The following is an 18396-nucleotide window of genomic DNA, read 5'->3' as shown; positions in this document are numbered from 1 at the left end:
GCGAAATTGACGAGAGGAGAAGCGAAAAAGAACGAAGATTACCGAATCCAACACGTGTTGATGAAACATAACCTTAATTTAAAAAAGCATATTTTCCGGAGTTGTTTCATCACTTTTGTCCCTTTAGAACTTTAGAAAGACGTTCATTATCTGTTAGAATACCGGTGAGAACTTATATCTTTATAGTATATTTTTTTTCATACTATTAGTCATTGAAAAAATATGCTTTATTTATAAAACCGGCTGATTGGGGATTTGGGAATGATTGTGTCAAAAGTGTCAAGTATACATATTTTCAAATTCGTTTCTGCGTATTCTCTCAGACAACAATTTTTTAACGGCGTAGGTTCGAGAAGATCGGCTTCAATTATGTCTTCAAAAATCAAAATTGGTACTCACAGTGGCGTATTTCATTGCGATGAAGTTTTGGCCTGCTACATGCTGAAAAAGTTGCCGCAATATAAAGACGCTTCGATTGTAAGGTAGGATTTCCAATTATGCAAATGATTTTGCATTTTTGAGTAATGTAGATTTTTGAATTCAGTTGTTACTAATTTATTTCATTTCGTTCACGGAAAATTTAGAACTGGTAGAGATGAAATAATTTTATAGGTTAAAAGGATGTTTTGTGGCCAGTTTTAAGATTTCTCAGCAACATTTTAATGTTTTTTGTTTCGATGATAATAATAAAAGATGAAATAAAAAAGATGATCGTTTGTTTTTTAATTTAAATGAGTACAATTTTATGTTACGCGAAAGCAAGAAATAACATACAGAAATTAAAATTAGATTTTTATTTTATCTGTTATCTAAAATAATAAAAAAATAAAAGCAAGATCAGTATTTTTAATTATTGATGAAATAGATATCGCAACCTCTGATTATTTTGTATCAACATTATCAATTTTAGTCGAAACACATAATGAAACGAATAATTGTTTAATGTTGAAATTTTTCAATTAAATAACTAATATTTTTTGTTTCAAGTAAACGATTTCTGGTGCAAAATGTTACCATAACCGAAAATTATTCTAAAATTGTAAATATTTCTTGAAATCTATACCGATTTCCGATTAAAAACGGAAGCATGACCTACAATTATTCAGAAAAATTCAATCTTTTAAATTAAATTTTTTCTATTAACAGTACCAATTTCCGGTATAAAAATCCAAAAAATATTGCAATGTTAAATTTAGTTCCCGTTTCCAACCAGAGATAAAAAAACAAGTAGATTCATTTTTTACAAAAAATACTATTTTTAAATTAAATACGTAGTTATATTTACAACTAAAATTATGAATCTTCAACCAAAAAACAAGACTTTTTAACAAAGCTATTCAACTTTCAACCATAAACGGTGAATTCTCAACGGAAAATGTTATAATTGATATTTCAACACAAAGATTTGAATTATAAAAGAAAAGATAAGCAGTGTAATTTAACCAAAGAAGATTTTATTTTTAATCTAAAACCAGTTGAGTTCCACAAGAAATTACGAGTTTTCTATAAAGTAGTTTAATCCTCAAACAAAACAAATTAATTTTCAACAAAGCAGTTGCATTTTTAACCAAAAAAGTTAAATATCTACCAAGAAAATTCATTTTTAACCAAATAGACGATTTTTCCTCAAAAATAAACAGTTGAAAGTTCAGTAAATCTAAAAATATGAATGTTGAATAAAAAAGTATAATTTCAACTAAATAGTTAAATTTTCGATTTTTGATTTTCGATCAAATAGTCGATTTTTTCTCAAATTCTTGGATTTTATGGTCAAAACCATGAACATAACCAAAAATTGTTCAAAAGTTGGTTATCTTCTTTTCAATTAAATAAATTTTTATTAAAAGTCCCAATTTGTAGGATAAAATGCCATAAAAATCATAAACTGAATGAAAATTAGGAAATTAATGACTGTGAATGATAACCTAAAAATTAATGATAGCCTGAAAAATCCTGTGAATTTTAGGATTAAAAATACTACATACCAAAAATTGTTCAAAATTATGATTTGAATGCCTCTGAATTCTAATTGTTTAAATCTTAAATTGTTTATAATCAAAAAATCAATTTTGGACGAAAAAACTATCAGACAAAAAATTGTTCCAAATTGTAAATCTTTAAAATTTAATAAAATATCCCATTTCCGTAAAGAAAACGTTAACACAATAAAATATTTGCCCAAAAAATACAAAAAACACTAACAAAGTCCAAAATAGTACAAATATTTTAAATTGTGTTCAAATTGTAATGATTTTGATTTGAAAACATCAATATTCGATGTAATATGAAAACGTAACTTAAAAACATTCCAACATTATTAATCTTCTTTGAAAGATAATGAGTTTTAGTTAAAAATCATAACTTCAGATGAATTAAACAAACATAACATAAAGCTGTTGAAAATTGTAAATATTCTTTGAAATCATATGCTTTTTTAAATTAAAAATACGAATAATTTCCGTTGGAAAACGTTAATACAAACTGAATAAGATCACAAATTGCAAATATTGTTCGAACTATAATAACTTTTGTTTTAAAATACCCATTTTTGGCAGAAGAATCTAACGCTACCTAAAATTATAAAGAAATGATGAACTTTTAAAATTTAATGATTTGTGTTTCAAAATACCGAATTTCAGTAAAAACGCTAAAAAAACTAAAAAATGTAAATTTTATTGAAAGATTTTTAATGTTTGAAATCTAATAATTTTTTAAAATTAAAAACACGAATTTCCAGTGTAAACCGCTAACATATACCATGATAGAGTCATAGCTTATTCTTGTAGAACTTTTTTAGGTTTGGAAACTTTTATTTGCAACTTTTGTTGTATCTTTCGTTGTTTCCAAGAATATTGCGGAAATTTAATTATATAAAAAAAATTCTGCGGGCGAAAAGAAAATGGTTTAACCCGTTATAAAACTCACATGATACCTTCCTAAGGTTGGTAACAAAAAGTATAGGTTATGTGAAAATCGACTTTTTATATTTTCAGACAAATCGTCGACAATTTATTAATGTGTAATATTTTTTTTAATTTTTGGACGGATTTCGAAAGGATGGTAAAACTCGCCAGATCCGAAAAGAAAAAACGAGTATCTGAATTAGGTCAAAAACTAATCCATAAAACTGAAAACCAGATAAAACTCAATAAAAAGTAAAATTAAGAAGAAATGTGTAGTTTTTTGAAAAATAGACAAAACATATATGTATCGCTTAATTTATAATTGATTCGATCGATATAAAAGTCCCAATTACGGGATTTAAAAAATTTGTTGTATGAGGGAAAAACTTGCAGTGAAGTTTTTTTTACACATACTTTTTATTGCAAATGAGCAGTACAAAAAAGAGAAAGAAACGTTGATTCCAATTATCATTTTATGAAGACGACTAAAACGATCCATTATTTTTAATTTCGATATTTATCAATGCATTTTGAAACAATTTGAAATGTCAGATCGCTACTAAAAATTGTAACGTTCTGGGTAAAGCGTTATTGTCAAACACTTCTAAAATGTAATAAAAACTGCTTAATCTAAGCAAAAAACTGAAAATAAGTTCAGCCACATAAAAGGGCAATATAATTTCAACAAATTAAAAAATCAAGTAAATCAGAAAACCCTTCAGTAAACAAAAATACAAGCTGAATCATGAACTGTTATCTCATTGTCAAAAATTAAAATAATACATATGCAGAAATGAAGACAAGTTAAATATTTAAATGTTTTTGATAATATTGATTCCGTTTGATTACCTTATTTGTTTATCTTAAAATTGATATTTTAGTGGTTCGGCAAGTTAGGTTCCTTTTGGACAAAAGGCCTTAATTAAGGTCGCTCAAAGCTATACAGTTTTAGTTTAGCAGCCAAAATTAATCTTACTGGACCAATACTAAAAATGTAGAGTTGTAAGAAAATAAACTATTATTGCATTAAATTGCAGATCACGAGATCCCGAAATTTTGAAAACGTGTGATGTAGTAGTTGATGTAGGAGGCGAATATGATCCCTCTAAACATCGATATGATCATCACATGAGGTACGTTTGTATCTCAGTCTGTAAAAAATAACATCACACAAACGAGAATAATTTTTTAAATGGAATCTTTTCTTTAAGGGAGTTCAAGGAAACTGCAAGTTCAGTACTCAATAAGCCAGGCTACGATTGGACAATAAAATTAAGCAGCGCTGGTCTCATTTATTGTCATTTTGGCCAGGAAATAATTAAACAGGTCATTCCAGAAGTTGTCGATCAAGCAGAGATTGATGCAATTTTTAGAAAGGTCTATGATACTTTAATCCAAGAAATTGATGGTATTGATAATGGAGTTCCGATGTTTGAAGGCGAACCTCGGTAATTTTGTTTCTTATATTCAAATTCAATAAGTAAATAAGTTTTTTTGAGTAATACTTTTAGAAATTAGTAAATAGATTTATTACATAAAGTAAATTTAGTTAATGAACGTATACTAAAAGTTATTAATTTTTTTCTCAGTTACCGAATTCACACGAACTTGAGCTCCAGAGTGAGAAATTTAAATCCCCCATGGAACAAGAAAGACGTTGATTTGGAAGAACAATTTCGCAAGGCTATGATTTTAGTTGGAACAGAGTTTGAGGAATTTATCCATTATTTTTCCCAAGTTTGGTTGCCAGCCAGAAATCTCGTTAAGAATGCTCTTCTAAAGCGATTCGAGGTTCGTGCATTTATGTCAATTTTTTCTCTCTATTGATTTGATTTTTATTCATATAAACTTCGAATTATCTAGATCTACCTCATGACCAGAAAAAAACAACTAATTCACCATTCTGTAGAGAAAAAACTAGGTTTACTTTCCAGGAATGTGACAGGATACATTTAGAGAACTTCCCCTTATTATAGCGAAAAAATTCCAGTAAATTTAATATGAATGACTACATTCTTCTTTTAATTTGCGTACAGTTCTTTAAAATCAGGAGATTAGCTTTCTCATTTATAAAATATGACACTGCCTTACATTTTAATAGTCTTTTTGGAACAATTCTATTCCAAAATTTAGATCGGATTCGAATTTTCTAAAAAAAAATTATTTACCGCAATTTCAAAGCAGGAGTTTCTTTAGAAAATGTTGCCTTTTTCAAATTGTGACCCAGACTGTTTTTACGAAATTTATTTTTATAATTTCTTTATATTTTTGAAGAAAACAAAACCGTCGAATTTCAGTATTACATTTTTTATTTCAAACAAGTTCATGCATGCTAACTATAAAATTCGTAGTTCTTAAAGCAAAAATGGAATGTTCTTAAGCTCAGCGTAAAAAAGAAACTATTTCAAAGTTTGAGTTGTGTTCTTGAAAATTTGGCCCTTTCAAAAGTTTTAATCGCCAATTTGAACATTTTTAATTTTCAAAGGATTTAAATCTACTTAAATAGTAACTAAAAATTTCAAAGGAATTGATAGATAATGAAAAAAAGTTTTAATGTCACAGTTCTTTGTAATTACACTTTTTTCAGTTTTACATGAAGTTTGGATTCATATAATTTGTAATATTTCGTAGTAGAAATTTTTTCATTTTTAATGCTTTACGTTTCAAATTACTATATTCGAATATTTTCTTAGAATAATTCAATTTTAATGGTTTATAAATAATCATTTTTTCATTTTAAACAGTGAAAATACGGCAAATTTAATTTTTAATCTGAAAAAATTCATAAGCAATTTTAATATTGTATTATAGTTTTTTTATGTAAATAAATAAAAAATTCTAGAACTTGAGAAGCTTTAACTTTGAAACATTCACTTCAGTTTTTAATTTCAAATTGTCAAATTTTAATCGTTTCGTTAAAAAGATATGAAATTATTAAATTCTGAAATCGTTTTATTTTGGAAGTTTTAATCTGACATAATTCAATTTCCATATTCTCTACTTCAAAATAATATAGTTCAATTTTAAATTCTTTGAATATACCATTTTTTGGCATAATTCACAACTTACAATTTTAATCAAAATAGTTTCAATTACCAATAACTTTAGTTACGTTGTATATTTTACTGGCGATACTAAATTTTTTATTTGAAGCAATTTCATGTATGCGAATTTTGAAAGTCATAATTTTTCTAAAAAAAAAATTTATATTTTTCAAAAACGACTCAGGCAAAGATTTTAAGTTTAATTTGAAAACTTTTGTGGGACAACATAGAACCATAATTAACCAGCAAATTACTTATGAAAAAACCTTTTGTTGGTGAAAATTTTACTTAAAAAATTGAAACATTCAAGGTTTTCTATTTGAACAATGAACTTTTACAAATCTTTAGCTTTTGTGAGCAACTTAATATACAAAAATAATTAATTAAACTCTTCATTATATTTAATCAGTATATTTAATCATATATTTTAATCAGTAAATTTTCAATTATTAACATATTTATAAGGGAAATTAAATGAACAAAATACTTGAAAACTTAAATTTAGTTTCGCCAAGAAAATCGCTTTCAACCTAGTTGTTACCAAATTCTAAACCTCAGTAATTCCCAGATTTTTCTATTTATCTTCCAATGGGAATTCATCTGAAAAAACATGGCAAACTTTTCATATGATAGGATTGATAATTAAAAATAAAACTCCAATTTTGGATGGAACAAAAAAAACTTAGGGGACAAGTTTTAGTTAAAAAAAAATTATTTAAGTTTAAATAATGCAATGAAAAAAAATTAAAAAATCATATACCTGAAGTTCGGAACATTTAAGTGAACGAAATGTTTTCCCCCAATTCTATTTTAACCACAAATATTGTTCCAACTACAATTTAAAATATACATTGCAATTTTGATGGGATAATGTATTATTTCCAAAATAAACGAGCAAACATTCTATCATTTTTTATAGTTTACACATTTATCAGTAAAAAATTTCCTTCGTTTGAACGTTCAGAACTTTAAGCTGATTAAAAATATAACAATTTCACTTGTCGTAAAAATAATCTTTTTGATTGATTACTACAAATTAAATTTTTTTAGATTTAACTTTGCGGTTTTTTGAAAGAAAAATAATAAATGTAAGTATTTAAAATAAATACGAGAGAAAGATAAATATTTATGTGAAAAGTAATGTCAAACTTTTACAATCTCTAAAATATCAAATATGATATTTATGTCTTGTTTTAATTTGAATATAATGACACAGCCTCTTACAAGGGAATGCGACGCGCTAACACTCCCATTATCAGAAATAAAAAATTCATCTTGGGCGTTTCTCAGATTCAATTATCATTTTGTAACTACATATTTAGGTCGCACGTTTGCATAAGGCCGTGTCATTGTTTACAAACACAATTATATCTGCATTTACACGTTTATTGATTATTGACCTTTGTCTAATTATTATTAAGCTTTGTTACGTAATAACAGTAATTTTAGTAAAAGGGCGTTTAGTTGAACTATTTTTTTTCAATAGTGCAACACAAAAGACGTATATTCGTCTGAAACGACCACTTTACTTTTTAACTTTTTTGGCTTAGCATATTAAATGGAACTAGAAATATAGTATACAAATATTGGATTGCAATACACAACTAGATAACCAACAAAAACGGTATTTTTGAGAAGAGCAAAATAAAATTCTGTAAAATGGCAATCACCGTTTAAAGACAAAACAAAAGTTTATTCCCGAGCCGAAGTTTTTTTTTTAATTTCTGAGGCCAAAAAAATATGATTAAATAATATTATCCGGTTCCGAGAAATAGAATGTGAAAATTAACAAGTTCAAAGTGACAAAATAAAAACTTACTCCCGATAAATTGATTTGCTAAATTGGGAGACCAATTCCGAGTAAATCATTCAAGAATTTTATGGTTCAAATTTCATGAATTTCGAAAATCGTCTTTGGATAACGACTAAAAATCTAAGTCTCAATTTAAAAAAATAATAAAAACTGGCTTCCTAGGTATCGGGAGGCTGAATGAGAATTAAAAAGTTTTCATCCAATAAAATCATTCTATTCCAGGAAAATCAAGTATAATAACGAATTTTGTAACAAAGTTTTTCCACTTTTAAACAAGTATGTAGTTGAATTTTTACTCAAAAAAGTTTTCAAGGATTTTCAATTCTTCTGAATTATTTGTAATTCTTTTAAACTCTTTCAAATCCGTTTAAATGCATTTAACTAACTCGAAATCAACTGAATTCCTTCGAATTCCCAGACAGTCTGAATTATTCTAAATGGTCTAAATTTTCTGAATTCCATGAATTCGTGGAATTTCCTAAATTTTTGGAATTCCTTTAATGCCAAGGACTTCAAAAATTATTTTTAAAAATAGAGAAGAATTCAGAATAATTTCAGGAATTCAAGAAATTCAGCGAATTTAAGGAATTTGCAGAATTTTAGAAACGAAGAAATTTTTACGCATTTAGTGATTGAAAACAATTTAATATATTCAAAAAATTCTGAGGAATTTTTTATTATTAAGGCTTTAAATTTGATGTTTTACCATTTTTTTAGTAATTCAAATTCAAATATTTTCAATTTAAAACGTCTTTTAATTTGAAATTGGTGCCTTTTTAAGTTGTAAGGTTGATTCATTTTCAGTTTAAATTCTAAATAATGAAATTATTTAAATTGGTAAGTCTAAGAAATAAAAAGTCTTTATTTTTATAGCCTTCGAGCCTGTAAAAGCGTAGAATTTGAAGTATTTTTAATTAACAGGTTATTTAATGTCGAAGACTTTTAACTGGGATTTATTTAATTATTTAAAGTTTTTAATTTAAAATTATTTAACTCCAAACCTTTATTCCAGTAATTGCGGACATTTTAAGTTAAAATTAATTATTTAACTGATATAGTTTTCATTTGTTTTTCAACTACAAAATATAATTATTTTCAAGCGATACAATTTTATAAGATTTAAAAATGAAACCAAACCTTTTTCAAGGTTTAGATTTATGCTTTCTAATCATAAAATTAACTTACAGTTTTGAAAGACGTAATAAAGGAGAAAGTGAGAAAACTTTATAATATTTGTAATTATTCTGACTTTTAAAAATAATATAAACTAAGAAGGTTAAAGACTTCACTCATGCTTAAAATAAAAAATTGTAATTGCAATAATTTTTAATGATTTAATTATGTTTCCTGAAATTCAGATTATGAGTCATAAAGGATAAAGACTTCTTTTTTATTTCAAGCATTTTAGTACTTGAAAAACGTCATTTCCTTTTACACTTATGTGTTCTTAAACTTTAAATATTTTAAATCATAAAACGAATCAATTGAAAAAAGGAATAAAAGAACAAAAGCATCTCTGCCAATCAACTTCATGCTGCGAACAATAACTTGTCGATTATTATTATTATTACTTATAATTATTTTGAAATCCCTTGAATTTCTTTGAAAATTTCAGCTTTTAAGTATTTTTTTATTAAGTTAATGGGATTTTTGAATCTATATTTACTACACTGTTTGTCGTGAAGTTTATTTATCGAACTTTAATGTACAGTTCATCTATAGCTACTACTGGGAAATCTGTTTTATAACAAACTTTTAATGGCAGGCCAGCTGGTTTTGTTTATAAATATAATTCTTTGAGTTGCTTTCCAGCATATTCAAGACGGAATTTTCATTTATATTGACTCTAATAAATTGCAGAAAGCTGCTAAAATGTATATTTGAAGTTATTTTTTTTTATTTTGCAGAAAAAATCCTCATTTTCATGCAGTGTAAGATCATGCTTTTTTAGATGTGAATTTTATAAAAACCGTTTATAAATTATTTTTAACAAATCGCAGAAGTATGTTATAAAAGAAAATGTTCAAATACATGATTATTTAGTTAACAGTAGACTTTAATGAAGACATCTATTGAAAAATAATATATCTTAGTGATTCTGATTCATTTACTTGACAGGCGGAAAAAAACTTCAATTAGCCAAAAAATAATAAATACCCTTCATATAATTGATATTTGAAGATTCACAGAATGTATAAAACTGCTTAAATTAAAAAAAATTACTATAGATTGCAAATATTTCACTGAAAATAAATAAAATAAAATATTAAGTATGCTTTAAATTTACTTAACAAATCGGGAAATAATTATAAGAAAAATAATAGATTTTTTAACTATTTGTTGATTTTGATCAGATATTTTAAAAAACTACTCTTATCTGAATCACTTTTTGATTTTTTAGGTCGATCCCAGTGGGGAGATTGTAGAATTGGAACAACCTTCTACTTGGACTGAACACATGTTTGAATTAGAAAAAGAATTGAATGTTGATCCAGTTATTAAATACGTGATTTTTAAAGATGACTCGTATAGGATACAGGCAGTTCCTGTTCAATTAGGCAGTTTTGTATGTAGGTAATAATAGTTTTAAAATAATTTTCTCACTGAAATAAAGTTGGAAAAGATTCGGCAAATGGTCTCCTACAAATGCTTTTTTTCATAAAAAAATAATTAATTCTCTACAATTTTTCCAGGATGTTTTTACCAGAAGAATGGGCTGGATTACGAGATGAAGACCTGGATAAAGCCACTGGAATCAAAGATTGTGTTTTTGTACACTCGGTTCGTTTTATCGGTGGGAATAAAACCAGGGAAGGAGTCTTAGAAATGGCACAAAAAGCCCTCAAAATTGGAAAATTGTCCGAGAAATGACTGATTTTAGCAATAGAGGACCAGTAAACATAAATTTAAATATAAATCTATATAAAATAAATTGAAGTTCTCAATTAGTTCGTGAAATTATCATTTATTTAACTTTATTGCAGTCATACTCGAAGAATTGTACATTGTTATGGCAAGGTCATTTTCATCGCAATTGTATTACGACTCGTTTAATGGTACTAAATATTTCTACTTTGCATGAGAAAATGATTTGAGCATTGCACACTCGTACAAAGACCCCGTTCGTTTGTGGATAAATACTTTCCTAAGATCCGAATTTACAGAGAGAATTTATTTTTGGACTAGCGAAAATTTAATTGGCGTAAGGATTCGGTATATCAGATCCACAATCAAACCACGAAGAAACGTTTTATTGGCCTGGTTGGTGCAGATGATTTCTATGGGCTAGGTTTTCAGAGTCTTCTTTCATTTGCTGTTGGCGGCTTCTTGTGCGTGAGCAGCGAAGTGAGCGGCTTTGGCGATGGCAACTTCCGGAGTGTCTATTACATTTCCATCGGGTCCGATTGGCGCAGTGTATGGGTATCCGTAAGCGTAGCTCAAGGCCAGGGCTCCATAAGGACGTCCAGAGGTCTTAGCAGCTTCCTAGAAAATTGGTATGCTTTCTTATTAGCTAATATATAATATATAATATTAGCAGGGATTGGATTTTTGAAAAAATGCGACTTTTTTAACAAAAATGCGACCAATCGACTTTTTTCCGATTTTTTTTAGAAGTTCCCCATAATTAGTTTCAGTTTTAATCACTATGAAACCTTTCAAATTGAAATTCAAAACTAAAAAAAAACTTGTTTCACCTTATTTGAGAATATTAAAAATTGAATAATTTCTTATTAAATCTTTAGACTTAGACAATTTTTAATTAAGTTTGTTTGAAATTGAAAAACGTATAATTTTTTGAATTCGTATGCAAAGTTTTAGTTTGATCAAACTCTCGTAAAGTCCCTCAAACTTTTCACCCTATCCCCCTCCATTAAAAAAAAGGAATTACTCTTTTTTGCCCTGTTTTCAAGCAATATCCCCTTTTAAAATTTTTTTTGTTAAGTGCGAAGAAAATCTAATAATTTTTGGTTAAAAATTCGACCATTTGGTTAAAGACTCAATGATTGTCTTGAAAATTTGTCTTTTTTCGGTAAAAATACTTAACTGTATGGTTGAACGTTCGCCATTTTGGACAGATAATTCATCCTTTTGGATTGAAAGTTCCTCTTTTAAAATATAAAATTCCTCTTTTTGGTTTAAAATTAATCTTTATTGGTTGAAAGCGATCTAATTTTGTTAAATTCCACTGTTTTCTGAGAAATTATTATTTTTGGCTTAAAAAATCAACTATCTGGTTGAAAATATAAAATTTTTTGGTTGAGTTTTAATCTATTTTTTCTTAATCGACCAATCGGTTGCAAATAAAATTATTTTCATTAAGTAATCTTTTTTGGTAAAAAATGCAACTGCTTTTCTCAGCATTCGTCTTTGAGGATGAAAAATTCATTATTATTGCTTGAAAATACACCTTTCATGATGAAAAATTTTATTTCTTGTTGAAAATTCAACTGCGTTTTAAAAAATTCAAATATTTTGTAGAAAATTCGTATTTTTTAAACAAATATATGCTTGATTGAAAATGCATCTTTTTGGACAGATAATTCATCCTTTTAGATTAAAAATTTCTTTTTTAATGTGGAAACGTAATATTTTTTGGTTGAGAATTCATCTTTCTTGTTTCAAACATAAGTTTTTTATTGTAAATTTAACTGTCTTCTAAAAAATTCCCAATTTTTGCATGGCAATTTAATAATTTGGTTTGAAATTAATCTTTATTAGTTCAAAATGATCTATTTGTTAAAGATTCAATTTTCTAGGCTGATAATTTAACTATTTTGTAAGAAATTCTTCTCTTGTCCTGAAACATTAACTTTTTGGTTGAAAATGTATCTGTCTTTGGTTGGGTTTTAATTTATTTTATACGAAAATTCGACCATTAGGGTAAAAGTTCAATTATTTTGTTCCAGTCATCTTTTTTGGTAACGAAAAAATCAAGTGGCTTTTTGAGCGTTCATCCTTGAGGATAAAAATTTACCTTTCTTGGTCAAAAATTAACTTTTTTGTTGAAAATTCAATTGACTTCTATTCATTTTGTCTTTTGATATGAAAATTCAACTGTTTAGTTGAAAATGCAACTGTTTTTTGGTTGAGGTTTAATCGGTTTTATTTGGAAATTCGATCACTTTGTTGAAAAATAAATTATTTTGTTCAAAAGTCATCTTTTTGGTAATAAATTAAATTGTTTGATTAAAAATTCATCGTCCTGGTTAGCAAATTAAGTAATTGTGGACTCAAAATTCATCTCTTTGGTGTGAAAAAAAAAGATTACACTGTTTACATGAAAAAAACTTTTTTTAATTTAGAATATGATACTACTGTAAGTCAAAAAGTTAGGTCCCGTGGTTCTATAATTTGAATTTTTTTATTTTCGAACTCCAGTAATTTAGATATTTTAATTAGACTCAATGAGTTTTTTGTTTCCTTTTAGTTCTAAATCTCTTCAAGATCCACCCAAAATTAATTGCATTCATTTAATTAAAAATTCTCCATTTTTTATATGATACCAGAACATAGTCATGTTTTCATCGAAAACTTTTGACGTTATTACTTGCTATGCTGCCGTGATATTTAAGAAAACAGTATCTACAAAAACAACAAACCGAGATAATCGAAGAAAACTGTTAAAATTATTATTCGTGTAGACCGATCATTTAAAATTACTTTTTAAACTTTTTTTTATCGTTTTTGGCTAATTTACAAGTTATCTTCTCATTTATGAAAAAATTTAATAAATTGTTAATTTGTTATAAAAAATGCAGATACTGCAAAAAATTTTAACCAAAATTACACAAAAACGCTGCACCTGTAAAAACTGCTTTCTTGCGAACACTGGGCCTCGGAAAGTAGCCTTGGTGTTCGCAAGAAAGCAGTATCTGTGATAAATTCGAATTTACGACGAATAATTAATAAATAGATACAAACACTTGCTCGAACAAATTTTAAAAGTACATTTAAATAATCCTTGCATAGCTCATAAAAAGACTGTCCACTCTTTAAGTCTTACTCTCTTGGAAACAGCCTCCAAGGATGATGCCAGTAATAATCGAACTTCACCTTCTTTTTCTCGACTTTTACCTTCATCATCCCCGATTATTGAATTCTATTTTGATATAGAATCACCCACTTTTAAAATCGACATTAACATCAAAAAGTTTCATGAAAGTTTGACCCAGTGTTTTCAAAAAGATTGTATAGGTCGTGAGGTACCGACCTTTATTTTTAAGAAAAAGCTATGGAATGTTTAGATTGTGCTTCAAGACTGGTTTGTGTGGAGCAGAGTGAAGAAACCCCTTTATCGTTTACCATGCAGAATTTACAACAAACTTTTTCAAGCTCAAAAATCAGATTTGGCATCAACTGAAGGCTATTCCGCTGCATGAAAGTGAAAGAAAGTACACGACAAAAATCCTGAACATAAAAGTAATGTCTCACACAAAAATTGTTATATGCAATTAAACGGAAAGTAGAGGAAATTAAAAACAGAAATCTCGTTAAGTGACTTGTTGTTTAAGTCCATATAATACAAGTGAGAAGTAGGGAAAGAAATTCTGATGCAATGTTTCTGTATGTTTCGGTATCAAACCATATCCAGATGCGCAGTAGTATTCTATGGCACCTACGGCTGCGCAGAAGTTTTTTTTGGTACTTTAAGAGCACCTGCAAACATACGTACCATTAGGTAACATAAGGTACCGACGGTATCAAACGGTAACTTCCTTGGAATCCTTCAACTTTTAGCAAAATATGACCTTCTTCTCAATGAATGCATACTAGAAGTTCGCCACTCAAGGATACCTTGAATAGATTGTAGGACACAGGTGCATTACTTTTCAGCAAATATTGAGAATTAATTTATGTTTTTTTTTGTAAAGGAAGTAATAACTTGTATTCTTCAATAACGCCAGAAAGCAAAGTATCATTCGCTGATTGTGGATGCAACTCCAGATATCGCTCACGTTGAACAAACTGTATTTTTAATTTGCTATGTCAATTTCACCAATGCAGATGGAGGAACATAAGCCAAAGAGCGTCTATTGGCCTTTGCTGACTATACTCAAAAAATGGCGAAGCCATTGCTCTATTTATAATGTCAAAACTAGAGACATTTAAAATTCCTTTAGCGGATTGTCAAAGGCACAGATGACAAGGGGAGCAATATGAAAGGTTCCTATCCGGATCAGTTATCTTAACCTTAGTGGGGTACAAGCAGCTGAGAGTTGTCTTGGTGTTATCACATTTTGTTGCTGTCGTAGCAAAATTAAACACAATATCTAGTTCCAGTTTACAGAGGTGGGAAATACTAAAGAAGAAAATAGATTGCTCTCTGTATTCAACCGCTCGAACTCGTTGGTCGACTTGCAATTACTCTATGAAACCCCTTGCTTCTCATCTTCCAGGGGTGGCAGACGCACTGGATGAGGTGTCATTATTGAATCTAAGAGCAGAATTTCGTGATTATGTTAATTGACTCAAAACTAATACACGGAACTGAAGGTTTTTACTTGTGATATCGATTTGGGTGAAAGTTTTAAAAACCATCGACATTGTAAATAAAGTAATTCGGGCAAAGGGGCAACGCTTGCTCTCACCTGTACAAACTTAAAAAGCTGACCGGGGGTAGGGGTAAAATTTGGAATGAAGCTCTCGCTTTGGCGAGAATCCTGGCGGACCGAGTGAGCGAAAAGGATAAGCTACAGCGTACCCTTATAGTATCCACATAGTATATCCCTTCTGTATCATGCAAAAAAAACAGGATAATGGGGATTTAACTTCTTGCAATTCAGATTCTACGTTAAGTTTTCCATTGGAATGTATCGGAGGAACTGCAATAGTTTTTTTTTTGCAGCGTTAACAATTTAAGAAAAGATCATAACTTCTGCTGAAAGCAACTTCAAGCGCATCTATAGTCGCTTAAGTAGTATGCTGCTACTGAAAGAAGATGTGCTTAAAGTCGCCTTCAGCCCAGTTTAAGGACAGGTATTGTATTTTTTTAAATGTTTTAACGCTGCAAAAAAACTATTGCAATTATTCCGTGACCTTCTCATGGAAAATTTAAAGTACAATCGGAATTTCAATAAATTAAAGGTTCATCTGACTATTTTTCTGAGTTTTTGTTGAATAGTATGGAAGGAATACTATGCATGACACGCTGTAACGTATCCTTTCTGCCCATTCGGTCCGCCAGAGTCGAAACATCGGATAACCAGAATCTCTTCAAGAGAAAACCAAGAGAAGTTGCAAGCAGAAGAAAATGCACGAAATTTGTAAAATTTTCTCTGTTCTTTGGGAACAACGTAATATATCTGAAGATGATATTGAAAACAAGAGAAATCGATCTGGTGAACAGATACCCCACGGTCCTGCATCTTGAGTTAGTGGATGAAGCTAAGATATTGAAATCCGTTCTTGTTGCAAACTTCTGCGAGGAAACTCTGAAACCTTTACAGTTACTGAATACTCTTAAAGGAAAGAATGTTAATTGTTTATTTCCAAATTTGCGCATTGCTTTCGGAATCTTTCTGACAATCCCCGTAATAGTAGCTAGTACTGAGTTTAAGGACATGAATTTCTATAAAACATTTCTATAAAATAAGAAAGCATACCTTGGCATGTTCAATTAGATGAGCCGCTTTGGCTTGGGCTACCTCGGGGGTGTCAATAACCCTTCCATCTGGACCAAGTGGAGCTCCAAGGGAATATGTAGGGTAGGCGATGAAGGGTGCTGCAGCGTAGGAAATTGGCTGGTAAGCATAAGGGTATCCAAGAGTATTTCTTGCAGATTCATAAGCATGAGCTGCCAAATGATGAGCCTTTGCATAAGCTACCTCCGGAGTGTCCAAAACTCGTCCATCAAGACCAATGGGTGCACCAAAATAAGCATATCGAAGTACTGGCTCGGCTGTCGAAAGGACAACAAGTGCAGAGAGAACAATCTGGAAGACAAAAAAAAGTTTGAATTAATTTAAAACATCTCGATTTGATTAATTCATTTGCCTAAAGTTTCGGATAGGAATTCATTCCAAAAAAATTTGCTCCAATTCTTATCTGTTCAAAAACAAAGTCACGCTATTTTGAAAACTTTTTTCACCCCTTCCCTTCTTCGTCACAGATTCTCACACAAAGCTTTAACTCCCTAGGGTGACGTCACAAATACGAACACCCCTTACCTCATTTGAAGTCAACAATTTTTTTTCTATTTATTTGATAAGTGCCTAAAATAAAACCAAAAACAAACATAATATTTTAACAGACTTCAAAGACTAAAATGCTTAAGATTTTAATTCGAAAGATATTTTATTTTCAAGAAAGTATTTGAATTTTCGATCAAAAGAGATTCATTTTCTAACGAAAGAGATGATTTTTCTACGAAACACAAAGATTAATTAAAAATTAAACACAGGCAAATTTATTATTTAAAAAAGAATCATTAACGAAAAATGTAATATTGTGTATTCAAGAGAGAAAAAAATGTAGAACAAATTGTTAAAATTTTCAAACCTGAATTTTTAACCATGAAATATATATTTTAAGTAAATTAACAACACATTACATTAATTGTCTACCGAAAATGAAATAATTAAATAGTCGGTGAAAAAATAAATTTTGAAAAAGAAAAAATAATCATTTTCAACTATACAGTATGATCCTTAACCAATAAAATGAGGTTTTAACAAAATAGTTCAATTTTCAACCAAGTAGTTGAATTTTCAAGCAAAAAAGACGAATTCTCGATGAAAAATTGAATTTTTGAGTGTTCAAGTAAAAACTACCAATTTAGCAAAAAAGGACTGGTTCAGTTGTGAGTTAAGAAAATTAATTTTCAACTTTAAAACAGGGATTCGAACGAAATGAAGGGGCATTTTTGGATAATTGCCAATTATTTCGATAAATTTCAAAAAATTTGGCTAAGAACTAAATTTGGTCTTAAAAAGTATAAAAACATAGTGAGCCTACGAAGGCGCAATGTCAAAATTATGTCTTAATCATATTTTATATAAAAAAAGAACTAAAAGGAACGTAATGATAATTTCGTTACGTTCATTTTTGTTTCTTTACACATAAAACTTTGACGAAACACAAATTTGACAATGCTCCTCCGTAGCCGCATTATTTTTTAGTGAGCTTTCATGTTAAGCATTATTTTCAGGTAAATTACATGAAATTTACAGAATGAATTGGAACATATCTGAAAATGCCTCTTAACTTTGTTCGAATACCTGCTTTAAAATAAACGAATTTAGACTTGAATTAAAAACAATTTACTTCAAATTAAAAATATTTGGATTTTCTTATTAATTTGTATTAATTCAGTCTGCATTTAAAGGAAAAGACCACAAAAAGGAGAAGTTTCTTATTAATTCCACAATTTCATTAAGATTTCCTATTTTACGTTATATGCAGAAGCGGTATTATGTATAGTTTGAAAATATTCTCAAGATTTAATGTTTTTTGTTTTAATTTATGATTTATGTTGAAGTAAGACATGCCATGTTATTATTTTTAAATTTCTGCAACGAAAGGCATTCATTAGACGTGCTTTTTCTTCGCGAAAGTTGTATTATTTAAATCAAGTTATTGTGTTACAAAGTCTTGTTTTCGTCTATTGTAACTAATATCTTGAAACTGCAGTGTAAGT

At 28.6% G+C, this 18396-nt stretch overlaps 3 protein-coding genes across 5 annotated transcripts in view; 1 reads left to right on the top strand and 2 right to left on the bottom strand.

The window, feature by feature from the left end:
• The window catches only part of LOC117176993 (AFG3-like protein 2), a 47742-nt gene extending 47110 nt beyond the window's left edge, over positions 1-632 (bottom strand). Inside the window, exon 1 of the mRNA XM_033367436.1 lies at positions 400-632. Coding sequence (XP_033223327.1) covers positions 400-414 — 15 coding nt within the window. The 5' untranslated portion in view covers positions 415-632. The remainder of the gene's footprint in view (positions 1-399) is intronic.
• Positions 57-10706, top strand: LOC117176995 (UPF0160 protein MYG1, mitochondrial). Of its 3 annotated transcripts, XM_033367439.1 has the most exons (7): positions 57-164; positions 347-482; positions 3941-4036; positions 4115-4351; positions 4493-4694; positions 10162-10334; positions 10454-10706. In XM_033367439.1, exons 2-7 carry the CDS (start codon positions 370-372, stop codon positions 10629-10631), a joined length of 999 nt encoding a protein of 332 aa, XP_033223330.1. In that variant the 5' UTR covers positions 57-164; positions 347-369; the 3' UTR covers positions 10632-10706. The 3 variants fall into 3 exon arrangements, with proteins under 3 accessions (XP_033223330.1, XP_033223329.1, XP_033223331.1); XM_033367438.1 differs by lacking the exon at positions 57-164 and having other exon boundaries at positions 174-482; XM_033367440.1 differs by lacking the exon at positions 57-164 and having other exon boundaries at positions 174-482; positions 10162-10330; positions 10454-10567.
• LOC117176996 (cuticle protein 18.7-like) overlaps positions 10706-18396 on the bottom strand; it is a 10084-nt gene continuing 2393 nt past the window's right edge. The window contains exons 2-3 of the mRNA XM_033367441.1: positions 16364-16693; positions 10706-11243 (exon numbers count right to left, since the gene is read on the bottom strand). Coding sequence (XP_033223332.1) covers positions 11067-11243; positions 16364-16693 — 507 coding nt within the window. The 3' untranslated portion in view covers positions 10706-11066. The remainder of the gene's footprint in view (positions 11244-16363; positions 16694-18396) is intronic.

The sequence above is a fragment of the Belonocnema kinseyi genome, chromosome 7 (assembly GCF_010883055.1).
Source record: "Belonocnema kinseyi isolate 2016_QV_RU_SX_M_011 chromosome 7, B_treatae_v1, whole genome shotgun sequence".
In the NCBI taxonomy this organism is placed as follows: Eukaryota; Metazoa; Arthropoda; class Insecta; order Hymenoptera; family Cynipidae; genus Belonocnema; species Belonocnema kinseyi.
Note: the sequence above shows the minus strand (reverse complement) of the source record. Positions and strands in the feature narration are given on the sequence as shown.

Excerpts from the sequence above, each read along its gene's own strand:
- LOC117176995 (XM_033367438.1), top strand. The coding sequence starts at position 262 with ATGATTGTGTCAAAAGTGTCAAGTATACATATTTTCAAATTCGTTTCT. Across the intron at positions 4,352-4,492 it reads ATGTTTGAAGGCGAACCTCG|TTACCGAATTCACACGAACT; the intron begins GTAATTTTGTTT and ends TTTTTTTCTCAG. Across the intron at positions 4,695-10,161 it reads CTCTTCTAAAGCGATTCGAG|GTCGATCCCAGTGGGGAGAT; the intron begins GTTCGTGCATTT and ends TTGATTTTTTAG.